The sequence below is a fragment of the Silurus meridionalis genome, chromosome 12, assembly GCF_014805685.1.
Source record: "Silurus meridionalis isolate SWU-2019-XX chromosome 12, ASM1480568v1, whole genome shotgun sequence".
Lineage (NCBI taxonomy): Eukaryota > Metazoa > Chordata > Actinopteri > Siluriformes > Siluridae > Silurus > Silurus meridionalis.
In genome coordinates, this window is record NC_060895.1 from 22,826,605 (window position 1) to 22,849,728 (window position 23,124).

Sequence of the window (23,124 nt, forward strand, 5' to 3'; positions counted from 1 at the left end):
AAGTTTACAGACACAAACTATATTTCCCATCAGCCACTGTACCCCACTGAACTGTCATTTTATAGTTTGGGCACCTGTTTTACATTCACCAATAATTATCACTTGTATATATAGAGAACTATTTAGAGAAAAGTTCTGGGATACCTGAATTTTTCAGTCACATTTGGTTCCTCCACAAACTGTTAGCATAAATCTTGAGGCATACACTTGTACGTGATGAAATTTCTCCTTTACTTGAACTGGAAGACCTAAACCTGTTCCAGCATGACATTACCTCTGTGCATAAAGCTCCAGCTCCATGAAGATACACTCTACATGGGTTGGAATGGAAGATCTCCTCCTATAGAGCTCTTTAATCCTACTGAAAATCTTTAGGATGAATGTGAACAGACTGCACCCCAGGCCTCCTCACCTCACCTACATCACTACCTGATTAGGGTGTAACAGTACACAAAAGTATACCGGTCCGGTTTGATTTCGGACCGGTCCGGGGGAAGAAATGCTAACGCAGTTTATTATTATTGATATTTGTGTTCAAGATTTGAACAGGTAACATTTTTAAAACAATTTAAAATAAAATACCTGCTTAGTTGATTAAAATATAAAATATATTTTAACAAAAATAAAATAATAAATCAAAAGAATGCAATACACTTTTAATTATACGGATCAAATTGAGTAATCAGTTAAATTGGCACTAATTAAATTGATTTGATTAAATTAAATAATTGGAAAACTGTAATTAAATAAATAGTTTTCATTGATTAGACCCTATTCAGGTAATACAGATGTGTGTGTAGCATTGTTTCAGCACACTTTAACAAATGTCTTCATTCCATCTATACTTTATTTATTCACTCCCTCCATATGCGGATTTGTCAGGATTTTCTCCTTTTAAGGGAAATTCTTGAAGCTGGACATAAAACGCTAAAAAAATCCATAGCGCAAGCGTTAGCCAGAAAATGGTTAGCGGCTAACGCTAGCTCTATGAATTCTTTAGGATTTTCATGCATGCGCAAAATAAATCTTTTTCTGGTCGAAAGTCGAAGGTGGCACTCTGCTAACTCTGGTTTCTTTTTTATACCCCTGGCATTGTTGTGTGTGTTTTCAAGTTTATTAATTATAATAAAATGCTCTCATAGTGCAAAGCGGAGACTAAACAAACTTGCGGTCCGCCACTTAATACGTTTTCTGAGCGAACTCGGATTGTAACTATGTCCCGCACGTAAAAAGGACTGTACTGAAAAATGTCTATATAAATACGTGTACCGTTACACCTCTAGTACCTGACTTTACTAACACCATTGTGGCTGAATGAATCTCACATAAATCTCGACAAAATCTAGTGGAACATCTTCCCAGAAGAGTGGAGCTTATTAGAACAACAAGTGGGGTCTAAATGTGGGATGAGATGTTCAAAAAGAAGCATCAATCTTATCGTCAGGTATCGATATGGAGACTTTTTTTGTATATCCATGTTTGTTGTTCCTTGTTTCTTGTATGTGTTTATATATTTAGGGTTTTGTTTCTGCTCAAAAATAAAAGAATTCCACTCGAAGCCAGCCGAAACGTCTGGACGTGTTCAGCTGCTTCGCTTTGATTTATTTATATAAATAAATAATATGTGTAAAAGCAATGGATATGGAGTTTACCGTGTATTTTCTTGCATTAAACTCGAACACCGATAAAAGGATCATGGAACGTAAATCGTGCAATTTTATGAATGAACACGTCCTGAATGTGAGGAGTCTCGGCGTAAACCGAGCACCATCACCGTTGTTATGAATGAAAATGATGGCTGTAAGACGAGGGACGCCGCGGGACGGACAGAGTGAACTGGGGAGAGAGTGGAGGAAGTGGAGAACGGATGGACGGAGTGGAAGTGATAAGACGGGACAAATGAACAGTACCTGCCGGGGTGAAGGTGAACGACTGAACTGCAAAAAAAGAAGACACAAAAGAGTGTGTGTTAAGACGGCTGGAATGGGGAGTGCTGCAGCTTCCAAGGGGATGTGTGTGTGTGTGTCTGTGTGTGAGGACAGGAGCCAAACAAACGTATTTCTACACGTCGGTCTCGTCGCTGTGAGAATCAGAAAACACTTGATTTGATTTTTACCGGCGTAGTTGCTGAGTCCTTTCCTCTTCTTCCTCCTCCAGTAGAGCCAGATGCTGAAGCCCATGAGGATGACCCAGCACGCTCCTCCGATCCCAGCGATGAACGCTGGCTGCTTTACCACGTCCGTGATCTGCTCCGTGATGCTGTTATTTTTGTCCCCGCTCACTATGACATCTCGGAAGTCTTTACCTACACACACACACACACACACACACACACACACACACACACACACACAATATATGGGCTGATAAATCTCCCAGAGGACGAGAGTCAAGATGGATTGTAAGGATGACATTTGGGAAATAAGGGCATGTCACTGGGCAAATCATCAGTTACGGGTCAAACCAGTCAGGACTGTTCAGGGATTACATGCATCACGTTTTATTCTACAAAGTGATTCCTATATATATATATATATATATATATATATATATATATATATATATATATATATATAAAATAATTTTTCCACATGTAGACGGGTGGTGGCTTTAACTTTCTCAACCCTGACATTTCCCCTGAGAGGGAGAAGGTTTTGGGTTATGAAGGTGGTACGGATTTGGAGTGTTCCATCGTACCGATGATGATGGGCTGAGGTTCGCTCTTCACTCCTACTCCTGCGCTGGTGCTGGCGGCCACCTCCACCCGGTACAGCAACCCCACCTGCAGACCGCCGACCACCACCGAGCGGATCGCAGCGTCCACCGTCTTATTGATGTGGAAACGTGTCTCATTTGCCAAACACCAGATCTGAACAAAAAAGGAAATTTGTATAAATATATATATAAACTGTATTTGTGCAACGTGTGCATGTGCGCTCGTATGTGTGTTATGGATCAGTGTATTATTTAATGTGTATTATTTCAATTCAAATTATTTTTATACATTTAATTTTTAATTATTATTGTTATTATTTTAATATTTATGGCAGAATTATTATATTTACTTTTATAAGTAAATAATTGTTTATTATTATTATATGAATTATATACTCTTTCTTTATAAATAAAATACATATTCACACTGAAATACATTTAAATATCTGTTTTAGATCAAACGTTTACAATTCTTTTATATTATTATATTTTATTATCTCTGGTTTGTGCTCTTTTTTTTTATTTTTGTGAATGCATTAAAAATAATTAAATTTTTGTTTTTAATTTTTTTATCATTTTTAATCATTTACACTATTTAGAGATTTTTTTCCTTTTCATTCTTTAAATGAACAAAATAAAATTTCTGATAAAAATAAAATTTATAATCTTTAATCGTGATGTTTTAATATGTTCAGTTAATGCATTCATTATCATCAAAATAATTTATTATGAAAATACTCTGATTGTTGACAGATTCTTTTTACATTTTTGTTTCATTCCTTGTTTTAATTATTATATTATATATACTATTATTTTATTGTTTTCTGTCCATCTATTATCTTTTATTGATTTTCACCACCATTTTTTTGGAATGCGACACAAAATCCTTTTCTGTTTAGGGTTTAAACTCCAAATGCATCAAATCAGATAAAAAAAAAAGATCACAGATGAATTGTCTTTCATTCAGCCATGAATAACAGGTATAAATAAACGAGTGGAGTCTTTCTCTTCCTCCTCCTCCTCCTACCTTATACTCCTGAATGATGCCGTTCTGGTGGTCAGCAGGAGGCGGGTCCCAGGAGATGCTGATGGAGGTGCTGTTCTGATTTCCCACTGTGAGGACCGTCACCTGCTGTGGAGGAGCGCTGGGAGCTGACAGAGAGAAAGATAGAGAGAGAGAAGAAAAGAGAAAAAAACTGATATAGAGAGATCATTGACGATTGCAGTCTGAACAGATGTGACTGAAGAAGCTTTGTCGACACTCTCTCTCATTCCATTTCTTTCTCTTTCTCTCTCTTGGAGCTACGTGAAGAAGAAGTCAGATATTAACCAGGACCACAGGTGCACACAAGACCACGAGTTCATTACATGAGGATTTTCTTGAACCTGACACTGATACTCCTGCTCTTTCCACACTCCTCCCTCCTCTCTCGACCCGGGGGATTCTTTCATTTCTAAAGAAACCCGAACATTGATTTGGTATTCGTCATGCATTTTTAATTTGATAGAGTGATGGTTATCCAGGAGTCACTCGAAGAAACAGAGGATGCCTTCTGAGATCACAGGAATGAACCGAGGGGTGGGCGGGGGGAGAAGGAGAAACCGTTGGACAGACGAGGTGAAGTTGTGGATGAAGAGGAAATGAGAATAAAAACGTTGGCTGTTTGGGGCGACACGGCAGGACCCCGGGTTTCAGCTTTATAAAGCGCAGACTAAAGGAGTGAGAAGAGTAATGGCATGGTGTCAGGGAGAACGCTTTCTGTTGGGAGCGAGGAAAACATATTTATTTCATTTTTTCCCTCACTGGGAGAGTGGAAAGTCAAAACACATCACAATACTGACAGCTCAATTATGGTCCCACTTTCTTTCGCAGCCGGACAAATTCAACCAAATGACCAGAAATACACACCAATAGCCCCCTAAACGCCCCCTGCCCTGTCGTAGCTAACCTTCCTTCCGACCTGAAGGTGGCTGTAGCGCGCAGGACGCACTCAATGTCGTTCAAAGTTAATCATTCGGCTGCTCATCATTGTAACGTATCTGAGAAAAACAATACGCAGTTCCCATTAAGAGAGCAACGGTGCGCACGATGTTAATAGTGCCATTAACATTGTGATGTACGACTGAGCAACGGAATGCATCCATCCTCCTGCTGCCGATGTAGAAGCCTGCGATGTTTATCAACGCCTGAGAAATCAAACGGCATCGAAGTCATTCATTTCACAAATGCTTCACTTTAGTGTTTATATATTGTTTAGGCTGTAGATGCAGCAGTGGTGGATGAAGTACACAAACCATGTAATTGAGTTAAAGTGTATAAGTCAAATGTGAATCCAGTAAAAGTAAAAGTGTCCCTAAAACTTTCACTTGAGCAAAAGTTTAAAACTATTCAAAGTCTTATGATTTATTATAACTATAATGTTTCTATTATCATCTTCATCACAAGACTCAGTTGATGTGAAAAGACTCGAATGTGACTCTCAGCACACTGATCTATTAATAGAATGATATTAATGAGGCTGATTGAAACATCACAATTATCATGAGCCCAAAACTTTCTTTTTAACTACTTAAAAAAAAAGAAGCAAAAATAAGGTCACGTGTGTTGTGTCGAGTTCGAGTCTGGAGTTTCTTCAACATTTCTTCCTCTCTAAATGTTCTGCTTGATGTTGAACTGATGCTGAACTGTATGTTGGTGATCAGTAGATACACCAAGCGCCAATCAGAACACGTGTAAAACAGAGCGAGCGCTCGATCCTGATCGATGTGTGTTTGACCAGTTACGTTTTTATCCTTGTAAATAAAAAGGAACGACTGATTTCACAAAAAGTATTTGAGTGAATGGTAAAATATTTGAGTTTCAAATGCAGTGAAGTTAAAATAAAAGTCTCCCAAAATGGACAACTTCAGTGAAGTACAAAAAAAAAACTACTTAAGTAAAGTAACGAATTACATTTACAAAAAAAGCCAGCTCCGTGTAGATCTGCATGGGTTGGAGTGGAAGATCTCCTGCTATAAAGATCTTGAACCATATTGAAAACCCTGGGGATGAATTAGAACTAAAACTGCACCCCAGACCTCCTCACCTCACCTACATCAGTACCTGACTTTACTAACACCCTTGTGGCTGAATGAATCTCCACAAGCGCACTCCAAAATCTAGTGGAGCATCTTCACAGAAGAGTGGAGGTTACTTTACTTATGCAAAGCCCCTGTATATATTTCTACATTTATGACATCTTACGTTCTTCGGTGGTCCTTGCTGTCTTCGATTCGCTGTCCATTCCCTGGAACTCGTTAAAGTACGGCCGAACCTTGATCTCGTACACGATGCCTTTCTTCAGCGACGAGATCACGATGGTCCTCTCTGAGGAAACCTTCACGTCCTGGGTGAGCCACGGCCCCGGAGAGGACAGCCCTGACGCCTGCCTGTACAAAACTCTGTAGCCCTGAATGAACTGAGACTGGCGGTCAACCTGTGAAAGCAAAAAAAAAAAAAAAAAAAGAAAAGAAAAGTGAGACGAAGATGTAAAAAGTTTCAAAACTCTCTATAATACATGCCGACATGTTTTTATTCATCACCTGCCTGATAAAGCCGAATCTATTTATTCCGCTGTGCTTGATGGAACCGCGTTCACACGTAATCGCCGCGTTTGCCATTTATTTTAAAAGCTTCGGTGCCCTGGCAAAGCCAACATCTACAGGAAACCTCATGTTCACTTCATAGCGCTTCAATAAAAAAGCTTTTAGTGACCCCTCACAGGAATACACACACAACCCACATGAATTGTAAAAAGCCGCATGACATCAGACATCATTAGGGCCGGCTTGGGTCTAGGAAAAACCTCAGCCAGGAGACAAGATCACGATCAGGACATCCAGGGATTTGGTTCAGGAAGGAGAAAAAATTCTGGGAAGGCTTTTCCTAAAAGCAATCTACAATGAAAACATTTGTAACATCTCAAATGCATTATGCTGCATATATGCATATATGATATGCATTATTAATCATTATAGCTTGTGCTTTATTTTGTGATGTATTCTGTGACCTATATTGAATTGTTTTATTTTTCTCATTTCGTATTAGTTACATTATTATTACTTTTATTTATTATCATTCTTTTACTTAATTTTTAATAATTTCTTTCTTATATGCTTGGATAGCAATTTAAGATGTTACTTTTGAAAGCGCTATATAAAATTAATATTATTATTATTATTATTATTATTATTATTATTATTGTTTGTAAAAATGGAATTTTACAAAAATCATAAGAAAATAAATATAGATATTTTTCATGTAAATTATATTCCGCATATATGTATATATAAATATATATATTATAATACTTTTATATTCTACATGTAATGCAATGCCGCCATTAAAGCATGTAAGGTGTCATATTAATTTATCTATTTATTGATCTGGAGTGACCCGCTATAGAGCTCTGATCTGAACCCTATTTAAAACTTTTGAGATGAATTGGAACCTCCTCACCTCCTGTACATCAGCACTTGACTTTACTAACGCCTCTGAATAAATCTCACACAAATCTCCACAAGCACACCCCAACATCTAGAACATCTCCCAGAGAGGAGGCTAAGCAAATGAGAACTAAATGTGGAATTTGATGCTCAAAAAGTACCAAGCTTTTGGGTTTTAAAGTGAAGATCTAATTGCCATTGCTATAAAGCTGGAAAAGGCAGGCGTCCCAATACTTTTTTCTTTATGGTGTAATTTACTGTACATGTTCAAGGTAAAAATAATCTACATTTAGCCACACCCACAAATCATCATAGAGCTGATGATCTTTTTAACAATGGACATGGTATCAAACCTATTGTGCCTATAAGTTTGTTCCTTATAATTTAGGTTTATCCCTAATGAGCAAACCAGTGGTGACTGTGGCAAGGAAAACTTCAAGAGGAAGAAACCTCGAGAGAAACCAAACTGAAAAAGAAACCTCATCCTCATCATCGAAAGTTCATTCATATACTACATACTGTATCTTTACATTTCCACAGATTCGGGGGGATATGAATGATTTTTATGAATAACACCCCTCTTTATTAAATGTTTCTAGGAAAGACTCATGCATAAATGCATAAATAGTAATGGGGTCTATATCCTGATGAAGATGAAGGCCACCATACATCACAATGTTTCGTGAGAAGGACATAACGAGGCATAACTCACAGGAATAGCTCTGAAATATGAAACAGATGTTTTTCTTCTCTGCTGCCTAATGAAATCAACTGAATGGTTCCTCTTATCAACTCTCCTCCCCATAGTCCTCCCTTTTTATCATTCAGAAATGCCAAACATTATGAGTCTTACAGAAGACAGACCAAGCTGTCGGTGAGGAATGATTAACAAGGTCATTTCAGGGTATAGACTGAGGTGTTTCCAGAATGTTTCAGAGTTGACTTTTGAAACAAATGTTGATGGAGTCAATACGTAACTAATACTTCCAGGTTTGAGTCAACGTTTGAAGCCTATTATAGACTTATAAGATAATATACTATATATTACACTAAAAAAAGCAAAACGCCTCAAATAACTAAGCAAATACATCCAGAGCTGCCAATATTCTGAGGCAGAAATCTTTTATTTATAGATGTACTCAAATCAATGTTTAAGATACAGTGAGGCAAATCTTATTAATTTTACTTTATAATATACCAAAACTCCAAGGCTTGTGAACTTGATTGAAAGAAATGAAAGAAACCACAAGAGGCAAATGTGCATCTGGTACTTCCTGTGTCTCTTCCCCTGTATTGAACTATTTACTTATTTGTTCATGTATAAAACGACTCATTCAGGTGTCTCCTCAATGCAGTAGTAAGAAGTGGAAGTGGTAGATCACTTGTTTACATTTACATTTATGGCATTTGGAAGATGCCCTCCTCCAGAGCGACTTACATTTACCTCAGTTAAACAGTTGAGCAATTGAGGGTTAAGGGCTTTGCTCAAGGGCCCAGCAGTTGAAGCATGGGGGTGTTGGCATTTGAGCCCATGACCATCAACTTGGTAAAGGTGATTCCCAAAAGCTATAAATGTAATTGTAAACAAGACTCGCCTCAAGTGTTATAGCACCTCAGTGGTGGAATGAACTTCTCCTTGATGTCCACACAGCTAGCAGTCTTTAAACCACATTTATTACAATTGAAAAACACATTTCTTTTACTACTACACCTACAACACCATGGCACTTCTGAACAAGATCATCAGCCAAATGGCACGAATCACAGTGTAAATGTGAACTAATAGAAGATGTGCTTGTTTCTTTCTAATTTCATATTCAATGCTACAGTAATTTGGTTTTAAACGTAAATATATGGGACGGTGTCTGAAATAAGGTACACCAGATGCAGAAAGAGTAAAGCAGCTCTAAGCGACAAACCGGCGATTGAGTACACCTCACTTCTTGCATGCTTTAAGCATTTATCTTCATCGAGAAGAAAATCCGATTTTTGATTGATGAAAGCACCAGATGGCTGCTGGGCGTTTTTTTTCTCTTCATGTTGATTGCGTGAGACTGACAGGGCAATCACCAACGTATTGTCATCTTCCCAACGTTTTTGAGTCAGCATCCGCGATTAATCAAAATGGCTCTTTTGGAAGACAAAGAGTTTTCTATTGTACATTAATTATCCTGTGGTTTAAGAATCACGATTCATCTTTAAAGTTTTATATCCACAGCTCAAAAACGAGTACCGAAAGCACAGAAAAGTTCTGACTTACAGTCCAGGTGACCTGCATGGTGGTGGGGCTGAGGACCACGGGGTTGTGGAGCCGGACGATGACCTCACCCAGCTCTTTCTGTACGTGTCTGTGATCTACACCCTTCGCTGGAGGACTGATATCTGCAGAAATAAAAGCGAAATTCGATTTATTCACTTACGGCTAATCAGTATGCATGTATATAATGCACCCTTTAGAAGCTTGGGATTTGATTAGCAATATCAAAAAAGCAAATATTACAATATAAACAATGTTTTAAACAATGTTAACAATATTTTGTTTGTTTTATACATTTATAGCTTCATTGAATGTTCTGAAATGTCCGTGAGTCAGGTTCTTCATTGCTAACATAGCTGGATCGTCGTTTTTTACCAGTCTTGTAATTCTAATTGGAAATGTCCTGAAGCTTTGAAATTGAAAAGAACTGACGCTAGAAACTTCTTTTTAAAATTACAAAAGCAGCATGTTTTAGTTCAATAAAACACATGTTAAGTGTTTAAGTTATGTGGCATTATATCGCCTTTCTGTGTACTGTTTATTTATATTCCCAATATTAATTTCATATTGTTTATACATGACATATATATATATTATGTATCATTGCCTTACCAACCAGTACTTATGCGAATATTTAACACTGCTACCAATGCACTTCTGTTTAGTTGCTAAACTGCACCGTAACTTGTGCAATGACAATAAAATAAAATAAAAAATAATAAATGATCATAGTTATATTTATTTCTTATTAAAACTGAACCAAAACAACAACAGATTTAACCAGTAAACACACAGCACAGCATTTCAACACACTAATAACAATATAACAACAACGTATTATTAATATGAGAGTGTGATCGTGGAAAGGCAAAGGTCAAAACATGGAAAAGAAAAGAAGAAAAAGAATATAATTCAGGACGAAGGTCTTGCTTGTTCAAATAAATCCCACAAAGGGATCCATATCCACCAGAATAATTCAGATTTGTTCTGTAATTCATGTGTAAGTTATTCCAAAGGGAGAAGAATAGCCACTTGGGCTAAACACATCTTCAGAGTTGGTACCTGAGGTGACATTCTAGCCACATTTTCTGAACCATATCATGCACCTCATGCATTTTCTTACAGACCCCAAATAAATGCATCAATGTTCAGATTTACATTTAAAACACAGCTGGAATACATTTGCGTACATTTTATGGAAGCGTATTGGGGTGAGATACGTTCTGTATATGAATTTGAAGTTTTGCTCATGCATCGAGCGTGAAGTTGATTTATGAAAACCTCCTCACATATAGAAAGCCATTCGTTATTGATGAATAATTGGCCCATATCCCTTTCCCAAAAAAGGGATTTAAAGGTGAAGAGGCTTCTGATAACAGAGAATACAGATAGGATATCTGACCGAATCTAAACTAATTTCATCTTATTTCCACCATACAAGTCTCTGGGTAAGTCATAACTATGGAAACAATAACTTCTCGATATAATTACAAGATTTAAAAGCTGCCATTATAAAAAATAAATAAATAATTTGTCCAATCAGAGTCCAGAATTGCAGTGCTGTGGTATAAAGCAGAATACCTGTACTCTGCACTTAGACCTGATTGTCTAGAGCTAATAACCAGACCGGGGAGCTTTATGGCCTTTTAATTGAATCTGTTCCAGTTTGAGCTTAGCCATTTCTCTCAGTTATGATCATTAAGGTAGCAGGGATGGCCAAAACTCAATTGCCAGCTAGAAAAGTGAAAGATGTTAGCTCTGAACTAGAGGCATAATGGGTTTATATGATGGTTCGTGTACGGGTTAACCCACTGAGGTCAGACCATTTACCAACAAAAAAACACAACCCCTGACCTCTCTGGTACCACAAAGTGGTTTATAGAACTTCTTGCCTTAGTCACTTTCTCAAAAAAAAAAAGTCCAACCTTTCTGGAAAATCAGTATATTTTATTTAGTTTGGATAAAATATGAATTTTACGATACCTTGGGTGCGCACTGGCTCAGACATTGGACTCGGGTCGCTCAGGCCTTGTGTATTGACGGCCCGTACCATGAACAGGTAGATGGTGTTCGGTCGAAGTCCTCTAACGGTGAACTGGGTGGTTTTAACGTGATCAGCTATCGTTTGCCAGCTGTTACTCACAGATTGGCTGAGAGAAGCAGAAAAATAAAATCCATTACACAAATGAGTAAAACTCCAATAAAGAGCTGATGACTTCATTCGAACATTAGGCAGGTAATTTACTCGACTCGAAATTGAGAGTACTGACTTTGCAAAGTAGCTGACATTAAGGGAGCGACAGATTAGGTACACATTACAGGCTTTATGCGCAATGACCAGCTAAAAGACGCCATTATGAGCTATTTATTTCGAAAAGCTCAAGCTAAAGCCAGATGCAAAAACCCATTCCACTCATCTTACCTGAATGCTTCGATCACATATGAAGTGATGGGCGTAGCTCCGACGTGGCCCGGCTGCCAAGACAGAGACACGCTGTTCTTGGTGACGTCAGTGACCTGAGGTTTAGAGGGTGGACCAGGAAGTTCACCCTCTTCTTTGTTCTTGGTCAGAACCATGCCACCAGATTCTGAGAGAAAAGAGACCGTACAAGAAGCTATAATTCTTTGATTCACTTTTTGCTGCTGTGGATGGTTACATTTATCTCATGACCTTTATTAACATCTACATCCTGTTTCCTGCAAAAAGGGCTTATGGACATGGTAACTTGATACCTCTTCCTTGCATTGACACAAAAAAGCATCAAAGCATCAAATCGTAATTTTTTTTAATACTATGCAAATGAGTTACCAATCGGTCTGATCCAAACTTTCTTTTTTAACTGCAATTAGTTCCCATTTACTGTTTGATGGAAAAAAATTGCAAAATAAAGCTTGAAAGAAAATATCAAATGATGCACTGTGATGCTTTAGTAGATATTGTCAAATCCTCTGGTAAGAATGTGAAGTCTATAATGTAATATGCATGCTGCAAGTTGTACAATTTTGTGACAATTTTCTTTTCATTAAAACATAAAAAAACTGGACAGGCCATATTCACAGAGTAAAACTGAGGTAAATACACACCCATGAGAGACAAACTACGAACAACTTGTTGCTTCGGCTTCAGTGACACAAATCCGGATAAATTTGAAAAATCGTCTTAAAACGCTCCCCATCCACACTTTCATTTTTAATCGTTTCCCTAAAGTTCCACACTGAATGCCTGAAGAACGTTTACGTCCCTGAACTGCACGTGAGCAGTACCTGCTTTATTTCCACCTGCCGTTTATTTACTTTCCTGCTCTTTAAAACGTCACCGCAATGACTAAAAATGCATCATTGTTTTCACAGTCCACACTGCGTTGTGAAAACTACGCTTTTAAACGTATGTGACTGAAAAAAAAACGTCTGATTGTGGAGAAAAGCGGAAAACGGAGAGAAAAATAGACGTTTTTAAACGGAATCGTATTAATGTGGACACGGCCTTACTGTATGATGTACCTTTCACTTCCAGGAAGGCGCTCCATGATGTTTCTCCACTTGAGCTAGCAGCTACACAGGTGTAGATCCCAGAATCAGAGAGCTGCAAGAAGATCATTAAAAAACTGAATTTTTCTATTGCATCTCAACTTCACTATAAGAAATCCAGAGGATCACCAGGACGAGAGTTCTATTTTTTTCACAAATTCGTACGGGCCAAATTTTTTAGTAAGTGCTGATACTAATTTCTAATAAATACTAATAAATTCTGTTTTTTGTAGAAAATCCCTGCTGGCAAATTCCCCAACTGTCCTTCCAAACCTCAACAAAAGGTGTGCTGATGCACTTAGACAGGCGAGTGGCTGCAACCCCCAGGACTGATGACAGCTGCCGTCTATCCTCTCCTGCCTTTATGTAATCTTCTTTGCATTGTTTGTTACCTTTCATCACTGTGCCTTGCCTTCATTTATTAGATAAAATGTCAGTGCTGGGCAGCTCTGTCAGCCATAATGGATATTCCATCGAGGACAAATGGGCGGGTGCAGGGACTTTAAATTCAATATAGTAGTCTATGTGTGAGCATGGATATGTCTACGTGATTGGACTATGCCTAAGCTTCCACAAATGACGGTTGGGAGAGCTGTCATCTAACTAAGTGATAGTATCAAACAATTTACCGAAATCAATATTTTGCATTCATCTCTTTAATGCAATATGATTTCCCTCTGCCTGGGTGTGCTATGTCTTACCAAATATCTGACTGACTACAGCTTAGCCTATACATCATACTTAGACACCCATAGTGTTTGACAGCCAGCCTCACATATGCACACAATAAATAAAGTCACATGCGCTGTAACATCTATCAAAGTTCGCCTTGTATGAAAAGAGATTACATTATGCGAAAGTGAGGTTATGTGTAATTTGATCCTGGCCCTCTGTAAAAATGTTGTGTGAATTTACATCAATCAGAAAGGAGTTCAGTTTTCACTCTTACCCGAATGTTCTTGATTTGAAGGCTGCTTAGGTCCTGCAGAGACATGCGTGGATCTTTACCCAGCAGACTCACTCCATCCTTCATCCAGCTGATGGTGGGTGCGGCTCTCCGGATGCTCGGCACTTTAGCAGCGCTACGCTGTCCACACCCAGGGTCTGATTGGCTGGACCCTGCCTTATGATTGGAGGTGGCCTGTCTGTCAAAACTGAGTGAAAGGAAAAAAAAGCCCAAGGCATTTTTCATTAACATTTGTTGATCGTTTAAACGTTTCTACCCAAAGCTACAACTGACTTGTAATAGTGGCAGTTTAGCAGCACTGAGATTCAAACTCATAACCTTTTCACTACTTCAGAGTGTTAACTGCTGAATCACCATTACCTTTTCATGTACACAACCTCAAAGACCCTTCTAACATCTACCTTCAGTTTGTCCTTCTCCAAAAACTCTCTGAAGAACCCTCAGAATGAAGAATTTCTCTGTTTTTAAAAGATGCCTTAACTATTTTATTCAGAATCAGAAATCCGAAATAGCTTTATTACCTAGTATGTTTACACACACAAGGAATTTGACTTGGTGACAGAAGCTTCCAGTGCAGGAGAAAGTACAGCCATAATATAACAAAATATCTACAGAAGTAGAAATTTTTAAAATGAATGTACAGATTTTATTTACAAATATGCAGTTTACAAATGGACCATTGGATTCTATGTAAAAATGTGTCAGTTATGATGGACAGTGTGTAATTATGAATATTTTGGGGGATTTCTCCTGAAGTCCACGATCATCTCCAATGTTTTAAGAGTGTTGAGCTCCAGGTTGTTGTGACTGCACCAGACAGCCAGCTTTTTAACCTACTGTCTGTAGGCAGACTCGTCTCCGTCCTGGATGAGGGTCATCTGCAAACTTCAGGAGTTTGACAGAGGGGTCTTTAGATGTGCAATCATTTGTGTACAGGGAGAAGAGCATTGGGGAAAGTCAAGTCAAGAAGCTTTTATTGCCTTTTCAACCATATATAGGTTTATGTGTTTTTTTTTTAGCCAATCTGATCTTTGTTAGTTTGTTTCTGGTCTGGTTATACATGCTTTTATCCCCACTTCTAGCATCCTCTTTGTCATGAGGAAGCTGTTTAAGTTTCTGAGTAAACTATAGTTTATCATAATTGCACATGGGGAGGCAAATATCCACACAGAAACTGATGTATGCAGTTACAGTCTCCGTGAGCTCGTCCCGAACGGTGGCTGCAGCTTTAAAAACACTCCAATCAGTGCAATCGAAGCAGGCTTATAAATCCTGCTCTGGCTTATTAGTCAATCCTTCAACAGACCTTAGTACAGGTTTAGTTGATTCTAGTTTTTGTCTGTAGGTTGGTATGAGATGAACTAGACTGTGATCAGAGAGCCCCAGAGCTGCTGGTGGCACAGAGTGATATGCATCCTTTATTGGGGTGTAGCAGTGATCCAATATATTACTGTCTCTGGTGGGACATGTAACGTGCTCTCTGTATTTTGCCAGTTCACGGGAAAGATTTGCTTTGTTATAATCTCAGAGAATGATTAAAAGAGAGTCTGGGTACCTTTGCTCCATTTCAGTTATTTGTTCAGCCAGCTGTTGCATGCTTGAAAATAGTTTACACAATACACCAGGTTTCCAGGATGAACTTATATCTACTTCCTTAAAATCAATTTTCATTAGCTTGATACTTTGACTCATGGATAGCTCCTAGATTGTGAAGTACAATTGAAGCTGAATAATAAGTACCCAGAGTTTTGGATATTTGCTAATGAAGATTTTAATGCAGGTTTCCCAGTTACTCTCTGTCTTTTAAAGTTCATGCTAATAATGAAAAAAAAAGAAAGAAATTAATTTATACTATGATACTTGTTAAATGTATGTTTTACAGCACAGTAAAATTCATTCTTTGCATATCCAAGAAATGTTAGGAATCTGGGGTCAGAGCAAAGCCCTGTTACAGAATCCCTTAAATACAGAGGGTTAAGGGCCTTGCTCGAGGGCCCCAGCTTGGGAAAACCAAGGCTTGAACCCCCAACCTTCCAATCAATAATCCAGAGCCTTATCCACTGAGCTACCCCCCCATTAGGTGCACTAAATGTGCTAAACAGCCTTTACAGTGTAAATCCCATTATTCCATTACAGCGTGTGTTCCCACCTTGCATCCAGTGTTCCTGACCCACTACGACACTGACCAGAACAGAGTTGAATGAAAAGAATGTGCCATTTTTTAGATGGAACCTAATGGCCCATTATGACAAATACTTAATAGTAATCTCAAGATTGATAGATTCTCATCTCACCAAATTAAAAAAGCTGAAAAGCAGAAATTTTCCAAACACAATGCAGACTTGTGTTCTGTGTAGGAATGGAATGTGTGGCAGAACCAAATTGTGTTCTGAAAATAGTTTGCTCAGATGCCAGGTTTGTCTAAATGAGGAGATAAGTGTAAATCTGTATATCATGTAGCTGAAAAATGGCAAACTTGGGTGCAGAGCTTACCTTTACCACAGCACCACAAGTATGCTTTCTAGTGAAGAAGAAGAAGTGGGCAAGAATTATCCTGCCTGCGTTTCTCCCAATGCCTAAGCTCCTTTTACATGTACAGCACCATCCCTATTTTTTTTTATAAATTATAACATACAAGGTTCCAGTTTTGTCCATGATTATGTGATCTTTTGTTAAGGCCATCTCATAGCCATCTTTCAAAACATTCACGTAACAGTTTCTCTTTTTGTTTTTTTGGGGTTTTGTGTGTGGTTGGATAATTGCAAAGCACTAGGCTAAAAAAGCTCTTGTAAACTATAATTCCTGGACCGATGGCAAGCTTTTATCTCAGAGAGGTGAATAATACATTGTCTCTTGGCCTCGAGGCTGCTCTAATGAGCTCGTATGGATTAATGAGAGCAGACCTGAGGGTACTAATTACAGCATCTACCTTTAACCTTTCTGATTGTTTCGCCTAACATCCTTCTTCCTCTAAACCTCTTTATTTGCTCGAGCACTTTGCCTCTGCAGTTTTCCTACATTTACTTCAGTGAGGGTGAAATCTCTACTGTTTAAATCTCCATAGAAATGCTGAACAGGGCAAGGAGGGGTTGAAGAGATGGCATTTTGATAAATCAAGGAGGATTAGGCTAAGTTTAATTTAAACCAAATATGGACGCTCCCGTGTATCACCCAACCCTTCTGCAAGGCAGAGAGCTAACATCATTAAGTGGCAATTATGATTATGATGAAATTAAAACTGTTTCGCCACATCTGGACTGTTTTCGGTAATTGGTTACGCTTGAAGCCGGACACCTGTCAATGTATCGTTGAAAGATTAAAAGATAAAAGTTATTACAATGTATAGATGTGGATCTTTTTCACCTTTTTCTGGATGCTTTGCTTGCTAGATTTTGAACAAATCCTGTTCAAATAATGTCATTAATTAATTCAAGGTCCAATGCAAATCAGATTTACAGTTTAAGTGCCACAAAGTTATTGTTGTGTGAGTAACATTTATGTAAAAATGAACCACACAATCAGTTCAATGCATTTTACAGAAGTATATGCTTACAGAAAAATAGTGAACCAGCCAGGAGGTGCAAAAAAATTGCTCAGATCATTCAGATAAATATCTAAACAAATAGATGTTTATAAATGGTTGACTGAATGAAAATGAATTATTTGGTGAGTCAACTAGGAATTGAAGGAAGCTTGAAATTATTGTCATAGTATAACAACTCTACAAATTAATAGAAAATGACACATAATTGAGGAAGTCATAGCTCAGTGGTTAAGAGGCTGGACTTGCATTTGAAAGGTCATAAGTTAAAATCCGAGCACCACCAAGCTGCCACTGCTGGGCCATTGAGCAATACCCTTATTGGTCAACTGCTTATTTGTATATAAAAAAATGTAAAACTATACAAGTTTTTTGTCAATATTTAATTGGTGAGCCAACTAGGACACATGATTTAAGATCGAACAAAAATTTCAAATATAATTCTGTGAGATATATGATAAAATACTACTTGCATCATATTTTGGTGACGTGACCAGAATTACCAATGCACCTAATAGAATGCTTTAGGGAGGTGAAAGGTAATCAAAGAACCCAGATAAGCTCTGAAACAATCCAGGGTCCCTCAGTCTTTGGTTATACATTAAAATGTTAATGGTGAGCCAGCCAGGAATGTTCGAAATCTAACCAACAAAACCAATGAAGTACAAATCCTCAATAATAACATGAAGTGTTTTAAAATAAACCAAGATCCTTCAAGCCAGCACTAGCTTCCACTCTGTTCAGACAGTTTCTAATCCCTGTCTGTGAGAGTGATGGTGCTGGTGTGCGAGTATGTGTATTTGGAAGCCATGATAGAGTGACGAGGAAAACCTGGACTGAATAAGTGGGGCTGAGTGTGTGTCTCTGTGTGTGTGTGTCTCTGTGTGTGTGTGTGTGTGTGTGTGTGCAAGAATGACATGACAGATTGATGAGGAGATGGTTGGACTCTTAGATTAAAGGGGCCTTGGTGCTGTCTGCATCAGGAATTTCTCATTACGTTTCTCCTTGAACCTGTCGGACTCCTGTTGCCCCTCGGCACACTAAATCACGCTGTTAGAACTGCAGGTGTGTCCGTGATCCTCCAACCTCGTGCAACGTTTTTCCACACTAATCCCTCGCTCCCGCCTGCCTTCGCTGTACTCCCTCACAAACTCTCTATACATTCCGACCTGCGGAGGCTAAGTCATTTTCTCTCTTTTCTCTAAAAATTTTTAGCACAGCATACTGAAGTCAGGGTTCTAATTGGTCAAAAAAGTTGATTGATTTTCCATAACAATGGCTCTGACACTAGTGCAGGATTCTAATGTTCTAAATCCTTCATGTTTCTCTAGTAAGAGCTTACACAGGGACTTGTGCGACACAATGATCATGTAACAACTGATCACTGATCATGTAACAAAGGAGTCAATCAGCAGTGGTGGACAAAGTACACGAAGCATATACTTAAGTTAAAACAATGATATAGTAGGTAAAATATGACTCCAGTAATAGTAAAAAAACTCACTTTAAATTTTCACTTGAGTAAAAGTACAAAAGTTTTTCCCACTTAAATGTACTTAAGTATCCAAGTACTATCATTTATCATGGCTATAATGTCTTATTATGGTTTTTAGGAATCTTTGCTTTAAAAAATTTATGTAAAATGACTCTAATGTTACTCATATACTGTATCTAATCACTGATCATGAGCCCAAAACCTTATTTTGAGCAACTTGAAGGAAATTGTGTAAATGAAGCCAAGGGGGGTTCTGTGGTGAGTTTGAGTCAGGAGTTTCCTTCATCATTTATTCCTCTCAAAATGTTCTGTTTGCTGCTGAACTGACGCTAAACTGTATGTTGGTTGCATGTACTTAGCATATATTTTTGCTTCATCAACTTCAAGAGAGAAAAAAGTGAGACTGGTGATGGAATGGATGTTTATTGCTGCTGTAACATAAGTGAGAAGAAGAACTATCCTGCTTTATAGACATTTACATTTATGACATTTGGCAGACAGCCTCATCCAGAATGACATTTCTCAGAGCTCAGTGGTAGCTCAGTGGTTAAGACATTGAAAGGTCAAGAGTTCAAATCCCATTGCTGCCACCACTGGACCCCTTAGCAAGACCCTAAACCCTTAACTGCTCAGATATGAATGTACGTTACTCTGGATAAGGGTCTCTGCCATATGCGATACATGTAAATGCATTCAGGTGCAGGTGATGAGATATGAAGATGTGTGGAGATCTTCATATCTGTGAAAATATAAAGCTTACAGGAAAACAAAGAACATTTGCTTAAGGTCCAGCAGTTGGTGATGCTGAACTTTCAAATCAAGAGCTCCTAAGTAGAAGTACACATCTTCACCACATCCCTGAATGTTAATATAAGCTAAATATATCATCATTTGGGAGATGGTAGCTAAGTGGTAGCTTTTCGGTTAAGACATTCAATCAGCCACACCAAGCTGGAATTCTTGGACCCCTGAGCAAGGGCCTTAACCCCAAAACTGCTCAGTTGTATGAATGAGATAAATGCAAGTCGCTCTGGATAAGGATGCCTGCCAAATTGCAATAAATGTAAATTTAATGTTGCCATTGAAAAATTGGCGTAAACAGCACACCTTATATTGAGCGTCGTCAAATACATTTGTTTGAAAGATTCCTGTAAAGCTAAAAGTTGTTGCAGTCTAAAGAGAATCAAAACTTTTGAAATCAAGGACATTTCTTTTCATTTGGGGGAAAAAAAATCGAGCATAAAGCTAACGTTTTTCTTTTTGTGTCCTCCTTTCTCACACAGTTGCTATAACAACAGCAGAAGAAAGAAGATCAGGCGTTGCCGCTCGGTTCACTTTGTGCTGCCCGATCGATGCTGCTCAGGGAAAACTCAAGGACAAATTCCAACTCGGACCTCAGTGTAGACAGAAATACAGCACAAAGACTTGTTGCTCAAGTGCTCCGGCTACAAAGACGCACAGGGTCTGTTCGTGAAGCACGGAGAGGTCAGAAGATGAATAAGCGAACTGAATGACAGAGACAAAGAAGAGAGAGGGAAAGGAAAAGCAATAGTAGGAGAAAGAAGAGAGAGAGAAAGAGAGAGAGAGATTAAAGGACAGAAGAGGAGAAGGTTCGTGAACCTTTTTTTGACAAAAAAATATGAAGATGTACAAATTGTTAAAATATTTGCTGTATATTATGTGTGTGATTTGTGTGTGTGTGTGTGTGTGTGTGTGTGTGTGTGTGTGTGTGTGTTTGTGTGTTCTCATGAAGATTATGGATCTACTGAAGAAGTAGATGCCGAACTCGCAAACATCCCGTACCATCTAGAGACGTACCAGTGCCAATTGGATCTCACTACATGTGTGGAGTTTGACATTGGACTTCTGGGAGTGTTTAAAGGCTCTGGCATGGAGAAGCTGGTGCTGGATCTGTGATGATCACAAATGTTGAGCTCAGTAGCTCCTACTTTATACCAAAGACTGTAGAAAGAACATTTACTTATAATCTTATACTCCAGTGCTCATGTTAGTTCTTACTCTCCAGTGTTCTCTATTGTTGAAAGATTTATGATCAAACTCTTGATGTCACCCAAATGAGGATGGGTTCCCCTTTTGAGTCTGGTTCCTCTCAAGGTTTCTTCCTCATTACATCTAAGGGAGATTTTCTTTGCCACAGTCGCCACGGCTGCTCATCAGGGATAAATACACAGCGTTCACCTTCACTGTTGATTTCTGTAAAGCTGCTTTGAGACAATGTCTGTTGTGAAAAGCGCTATAGAAATAAACTTGACTTGACTTGACTTGGGGACAAACATATATGGACAAACACCTGAGCATAAGATTGATAAGTGTTTGGTATGTGTTTTTCTGACAAAACCTATATTAATAAATAAATAACTAAATAAATAAACAGATCGAAAAATCAAGTGGAAAAAACAGGACAAGCCCGGCTCCAAACTACTACAACACTCACCATCTGTTACTTCCAGTTGAGCTTTGGCGAGAATGCTGCCAGCGACCGTCAGCGCCTGGCAGATGTAGTAGCCTCCGTCTGCTCGCTGCACGCCCGTGATGGTCAGATCTCCGCTGGGCGAGACGGAGAAGCGGCTGCTGGGTTGCTGCGGCTGGTTGGGAAACAGCAGGTTCTGTACAAACAAACAATAAGGAGGAAAGTAAAGCAGTTAGCTGAGCTGCGATTCCTGCGGAGGTGAAGCTGATGGAATCCTTGGGTGGAATTACAAGAAACCATCCTGTTCTATGCTGAATTTAAGCACTACAGGGATTCCGAGTACAGGAGTTTAGCTGAAATTGCTCACAGCATTATTCAGGCCTCATACACACCGTTACTACGTCTCAGTTACACATGACTCTAAACTTGAACTGTTTTTCTCACACAAAATGGTTTGAATGACCAGAAATATTAAGTCCAGCGCAGTTTGATGCCAGCACATTATTTAATGATGAGATTTGTATTTTGGCTAAAAATAAAGCAATAAAGCACTATTTGAAGTCTTTATTAGGTCTCTTTCTTAAACTTTTCTTGACACTTGAGCTCAGTTGACCTGATGTTGGTGTTTAGAACCTTTTATATGGTTGTGATAAGGGTTGTAAAGGGGGAAGAAAATTTCCGGCAAAATTCAGGTCTTATTCTGTGCAGGTTTTAAGAAATTATGTTATAGAGGAATGCACAGTGCATGTAGGGGCGTGGTCTCAGTAGCCCAAAAGTAAATTGTGCTGTGTGCATGTGATTGATGAATGTGCAGAGTAGAAATGTAACAAAAATTGAATTAAATCTGATGGTTTTGTCTAAGATAATTCTAAAATTTTTCCCAACTACATTTAAGTTCTCTAATTGTCGTTAGTTTCCTATCTTATTCCCATAATTCCTATATATTCTTGTTAGTTCCAATGGAAAGTTCCATTCTTCCAACCAACCAACCAACCAACAAACCAACCAACCAACCATCTCAGATCTTCTGGCTAAGCTTCCTGGACTCCACTTCGTTCTTTACATCAGATCCACTGACCAGAACCATTCAGTAATTTAGTAAATAAAATAAATGTTCTGTAAATAAAAAAATAAGATTTCAAATTAGCATATGAATGCTTTCCCAGCTTATCCTTCCAACTATGGGTGTGTATTGCACAATTATGACCACACATGACAATTTCATAACTTGGGGAAAAATGCTTAATTAATCTATTTAATATATTATATACAAACCCTTATATATCTTTTTACAGGATTAACGCTAAGTGTTTGTGTTTAAACCGTCTGGTCCTAATGTTAGTAAAAACCCTCAGATGTCTCTCTCATTTCTACTCAGTGAATAGCATTAACCCGATTCTAAATACACTGACCTTTCCATGTCTAAATATTGACTTTACATTTGAACTTATGTCACCGACTCTACCTACGGCCCCATGTTTTGGCCAGAATATCATTTCTTTCCTTGTTTTCCAGGCATTAATTCAAATCCTTTATAAATAATAAGGAAAAATTTGCCTCTACAGTCGACCTAAGCAAAAACAAAAAATAACCCGAGGTGATATTGAGGTGATTTGATGCTAATTCAGACCCCTCAACAGTTTTTGCTAATTAGCAGAGTAATAAACAAGCTTTGCTAATGGGTCCATGTTCTGTTTAATGCTTA

The 23,124-nt window shown here is 38.3% G+C and overlaps 1 protein-coding gene across 1 annotated transcript in view; it reads right to left on the reverse strand.

Annotated features, from left to right (window-relative positions):
* Nucleotides 1–23,124, reverse strand: part of robo2 (roundabout, axon guidance receptor, homolog 2 (Drosophila)) — a 509,120-nt gene that overhangs the window by 40,398 nt on the left and 445,598 nt on the right. The window contains 11 exon segments of the mRNA XM_046862541.1: nucleotides 2,117–2,305; nucleotides 2,698–2,869; nucleotides 3,743–3,867; nucleotides 5,960–6,191; nucleotides 9,461–9,582; nucleotides 11,441–11,607; nucleotides 11,880–12,045; nucleotides 12,959–13,040; nucleotides 13,935–14,035; nucleotides 14,038–14,139; nucleotides 21,444–21,615. Of these exon segments, the coding sequence (XP_046718497.1) occupies nucleotides 2,117–2,305; nucleotides 2,698–2,869; nucleotides 3,743–3,867; nucleotides 5,960–6,191; nucleotides 9,461–9,582; nucleotides 11,441–11,607; nucleotides 11,880–12,045; nucleotides 12,959–13,040; nucleotides 13,935–14,035; nucleotides 14,038–14,139; nucleotides 21,444–21,615 (1,630 nt within the window).